At 43.1% G+C, this 4836-nt stretch overlaps 1 protein-coding gene across 1 annotated transcript; it reads left to right on the forward strand.

Annotated features, from left to right (window-relative positions):
• Nucleotides 1-3880: 3880 nt before the first annotated feature.
• On the forward strand, nt 3881-4836 carry LACBIDRAFT_308512 (uncharacterized protein; the record flags this gene model as incomplete). The annotated part of the gene is made up of 5 exons (XM_001875537.1): nt 3881-4099; nt 4152-4226; nt 4335-4600; nt 4654-4753; nt 4807-4836. 5 exons carry the CDS (start codon nt 3881-3883, stop codon nt 4834-4836), a joined length of 690 nt encoding a protein of 229 aa, XP_001875572.1.

The following is a 4836-nucleotide window of genomic DNA, read 5'->3' on the forward strand; positions in this document are numbered from 1 at the left end:
TGTATGGAATCCATCGGGGGGAAGTATGGAATCCATCAGCCATTCCATGGAATCCATCCCCAAAGTCATGGAATCCATCCCCCACTCCATGGAATCCATCTGGAATTTGTGCAGTCCACCCCCCATTCCATGGATTCCATATGGAATAACCCGGGGAGGGTAAAGTACTGGCTGGATCACTCAGCTGCAAGTTTGGCAGGATCAAAAAGAATGTTGAACTGTCAGCAAGCATCAGAAACAAAGAAGTTTCCTTATTTGGATGTTGCCCTGAACCCTGAACAAAGTACCTGAACATCATCATCAACAGTGGGAACCATTTGTATTTTTTCTGATTTTTTTGGGTGATTATCTGGCTATCATTGGATAGATTACCATATTTGGAAATAGACGCTGAACCCTGAAAACAACCCAACATCATCATCACCATCCCGCAATTTTTCCTGATTTTTCGAGTATTTTTAGATAGATTACCATATTTGGATAGACCCTAGACCCTAAAAACAACCCAACATCATCATCACCATCCTCCAATTTTTTCTGATTTTTCGGGGATTTTCTGGCTATTTTTGGATAGATTACCATATTTGGACATAGCCCCTGGACCCTGAAAACAACCTAACATCATCACCCCATCCCCCAATTTTTCAGGTATTTTCTGGCCATGTTTGGATAGATTACCATATTTGGACATTCCCTGGACCCTGAAAACAACCTACCATCATAAGAGGTCTTTATGCTGCCACTGCTTTTCCGAGCAGACTCTGGCCGGACTCCATCGGACTGACAGTATTCAGAACAGACATTTTTTCTGCTTTGCAACTACAGCAATTTTCCAGTGAATGTCCAAAGCTTTTCCAAGCATTTCTGGTCGGACCTCTAAGTCCGTTGGATTTTTCCGACAGACTAACAGCAAACTAGCAGCCAGTCCACTGGAAATGACAGGCAAGCACCACGGAATTCCAGTGGACAAATCCAACAGAAGTCCAACAGAAGTCCAACGGAATTCCAACAGACTGTTCTTATTATAATTATATAATATAAAAAAATGCAACATCATGGAATTGAACACCAGACCTCATGCACTGAAGAATATTCAACACAACACTGAACCAGCTGGACTAAGGCAGCATTGATATAGATAGGTGTTTTGCATTATACATACCTACTATTTGACTGCCTTCCTAGAATGGTCATCGGCAAACGCCGACGCGTGATTTTCCCATCATCAATGATCCATGTCTCTCTTCCTCAACCATCATCCATCCCCAGTGGCAACGACAATCCAGCGTCATCCGATGGCGACGACGCACGGCGACGTTGTCTGCGCAAAGTGAGTGCCTGGATGTGAAATAGCCCAGCTAAGAATATGAAATATCCCAAGGCAAGAAATGAAATATCCCTGACAAAAAAATGAAATGCCTAAAACATCGCACCAGGAAAGCAATGAAATATAGCCCCAGGCAAGTAATGAAATATGGGATTAGGTAGAGATGAAATGGCTAAAACCTCAAGGTAAGCAGGCAATGAAATATGAGGCCAGGAAGAAATGAAATCACTAAAACATCGCACTAGGAGAGCAATGAAATATAGCACCAGGAAATCAATGAAATATAGGACTGGGTAGGAATGAAATAGCTAAAACATCGCACTAGGAAGCAATGAAATATGGCACCAAGCAAGCAATGAAATATAGGGCTGGGTAGGAATGAAATAGCTAAAACATTGCACTAGGAAGCAATGAAATACAGCACCAGGCAAGCAATGAAATATAGGGCTGGGTAGGAATGAAATAGCAAATGAAATGGAAATGAAATCAAGGTTGGAATGATTGACAGGGAGCTGGGATAAATGACATAGGCTAGGAAAATGAAATTGAAATGATTTCATAAGTTTGCCTAGGCATTTCATATCATAAAAAACCTTGGCTGCAAATAAATGACTGTGCTGACAGTTGCCTATTTTATATGATTTAAATGGTAGGTACCACTCCCAAAAACCACTATCTACGGCCATAAAAATAAGCAAAACCAAAATATATTGTGAAAAATCACAACCAAAAACCAAAACTGTGGGATGAAAACCAAAGCCATAGAATAGAACCATGTGAAAACCACTATCTACGACCATAAAAATAAGCAAAACCATGTAAAATATGTAGAAACCATAATAGATTGTGAAAAATACACTCATATACTACCCATGCATGCAGTACTTTACACTCCCCAGGTTATTCCATATGGACTCCATGGAAGGTGGATGGATTCTAGAAATGTGGGATGGATTCCATGGAATGGTTGATGGAATCCATACTTTTTCCATGTGGAATCCAGATGGAATAAGTTTATGGACTTATAATTCCAAAGTCCACATCATCAGTTCTACAGTTATTCCATAGATAGCTGAACAGGGAAAATTAAAAATATACTGGATAGGATTACACAAATTTATTTTACTACACTAACTATTGAAGAGAGAGAAAGGGAGGGGGAAGTGATGGAGAGGAGTAGGTGTGGTAGACAGTGAGGGGGGAGAGAGTGGTGGAAGGCAGGGGGGGGAATGGAGGGAGGGGGGAGCAAAGGGAGAGGAGCAATGGAGGGAGGGGAGAGCAAAGGGAGGGGAGCAATGGAGGGAGGAGGGAGCAAATGGAGGGGAGCAATGGAGGGAGGGGGGAGCAATGGGAGTGGGAGCAAAAGAAGGGGGAGAAAATGAGGGAAGAGGAGCAATGGGAGGGGAAGGGAGTAGAGTGGAGAATGATGGAGGAGGGGAAGCTCACCTGGGCTTGTTGTTTCCCCTGTCCATTCACATTCATGGGCAGTTGTCTTCATTTTGTGGGCATCCATTTTCATTCATGGGTGCTTGCATTGGTGGTGGTTGTTGTTCATAGGTGCTCCTGGGCGGTGGTGCTCATTTCGGTGGGTATACATTGTTCAAAGCTGGGCGGGCTTAGTTGTTGTCATGTCATGGGCATTTGGCATTGTTTGTGGGCAGGGGGGTTGTGCAGGTTGGTGAGTGTCGTTCGTGGGTGGGTGGGCTTGTTGGTTGTCATATCGTGGGTGTTTGGTGTCGTGTCTGGGCGCTTGTGGGTGTTTGTGGGTGGTGGGTGTCATCTGGGGTGGTGTATGCTGTTCATGGGTGGCCTAGTTCTTGTTCATTGTCATGTCCATTTGTGTCCCGTCATTCTTGTGGTGGTGCTCTTTACTGGCAGGGTGGTTTCTTGTGTCATCAGCATCTTTGTGGTTGATGTTGTTGTCATTGTCACTGTCAACATCCTTGTCATCAATGTCGCAGGTGGTCATGATTTGAGACGGCAGTGGTGGATGGCGATGGTGGTGGTGGAAGGAAGGAATGATGTGGCAATGTTCCAGCAAAAGCTGTCATGTTTACAATGCCATGTACCTGAAAGTGCTATACATGTACCTTTTATTTAGCAAATAATAATGCCTCCATGGCTCAATGGGCTTCAGCACTGCTCTTGTTTACATGATTGAGAGTTCAATTCTTGATGTTCACAATATTTTTGACAAATTCATGAAAGTCAATCTATGGCTGGAATCCAGATGGAATGGACCTGGACTAGTCCATGGAATTTTTCTGGACTGAGCCTAGTGAATTGTTTGGAATCCAAATGGAATCCACCAGGAATATTCCATAGAATCCATCATTCCATCCATATTCCATATGGAATCCATGGAATGATAGTGGAATCCACCCATTCCATATGGATTCCATGTGGAATATACCAGGGAGTGTAAAGACCTTGATTGACCATGTGTTATTCCTCAGAATGCCAATGTGGTGTTCCTCAGAGTGCTGTTGGACTAAAGTGGGACACCCAGCACTATATTAATTAAGAGCATTGCATTTTGAAGTTTGAATGACTATGGCTCCTCAACAGTCTGCCTGTATTGCCAATAATGTTCGAAAAACCAAATACAACACCTTCGGGGCACCTGCTCCCAGAGGGACCATCAAGAAACCTTCTGGTCCTCCAACAACAAACAGTAGAACCAAGAAGGTCATCCCAAAATCCAGCATCATCCCGAAAGGTGGTTCGCTGGCATGCATCAACAGTGGTGAACGAATCATTGACCAAGGAGTGGTGCGATGTTTGATTATTATATTATTATTTACTTGCTAATGAGAGGATTTAGTGGTGCAGCAACTCTTTCAATGGTGGGACAGTTGTGAGACAATTTCGATTTGCAAGGAATGCCTTGATTTTGGAGGTCAAGATGCCACATTTCAGCGCCCACCTTGCTTTCTGAAGAATGACAGTCTTGGGTGTTATGTTTGTCAACCATTTCAGCATTTTGAATGATACTTACCCTCTCTAGCCTTATACTTTCTTGACTAAGACCACCACCTCTAGGCAACTCTGGCCTAGAATCATCACTTCTCCTGTCGCAATCATCTCTATCCATCTGGAAGGGATGAATGACATTCCCTCCCTCCTTGCATATCACCATCTGCATGACTGGCTTCATGGCAACGTCGTTCATGTTGGCTTGGACTTCCACCTATGTGATGTCCCTCACAATGATTTTGAAAGCCAATTGGACACAATGCTTGCAGCATTTGAAAGGAAGGGCCAATTTGAAGGGTATGTTTCCATCACTTTTATTGTTCTGAGACCAATTCTTTTTTTTTGCTTAGATGGACCCAGTTTATGGTAATTGTAATGACTCATTCAGATCTGGACACAGGTTTTCCCCATATTGCACCAAATAATGGTGCTTCTGTTCCTGCTGAGGAGGTCTACCACTTTATTTTTTGCCCTATATTTTGACCTTCTGAATGCATTCCTAGACATCATGCACAAGTTGTCTTTCACATTAG

This window comes from Laccaria bicolor, genomic scaffold (genome assembly GCF_000143565.1).
Source record: "Laccaria bicolor S238N-H82 LACBIscaffold_3 genomic scaffold, whole genome shotgun sequence".
NCBI lineage: Eukaryota > Fungi > Basidiomycota > Agaricomycetes > Agaricales > Hydnangiaceae > Laccaria > Laccaria bicolor.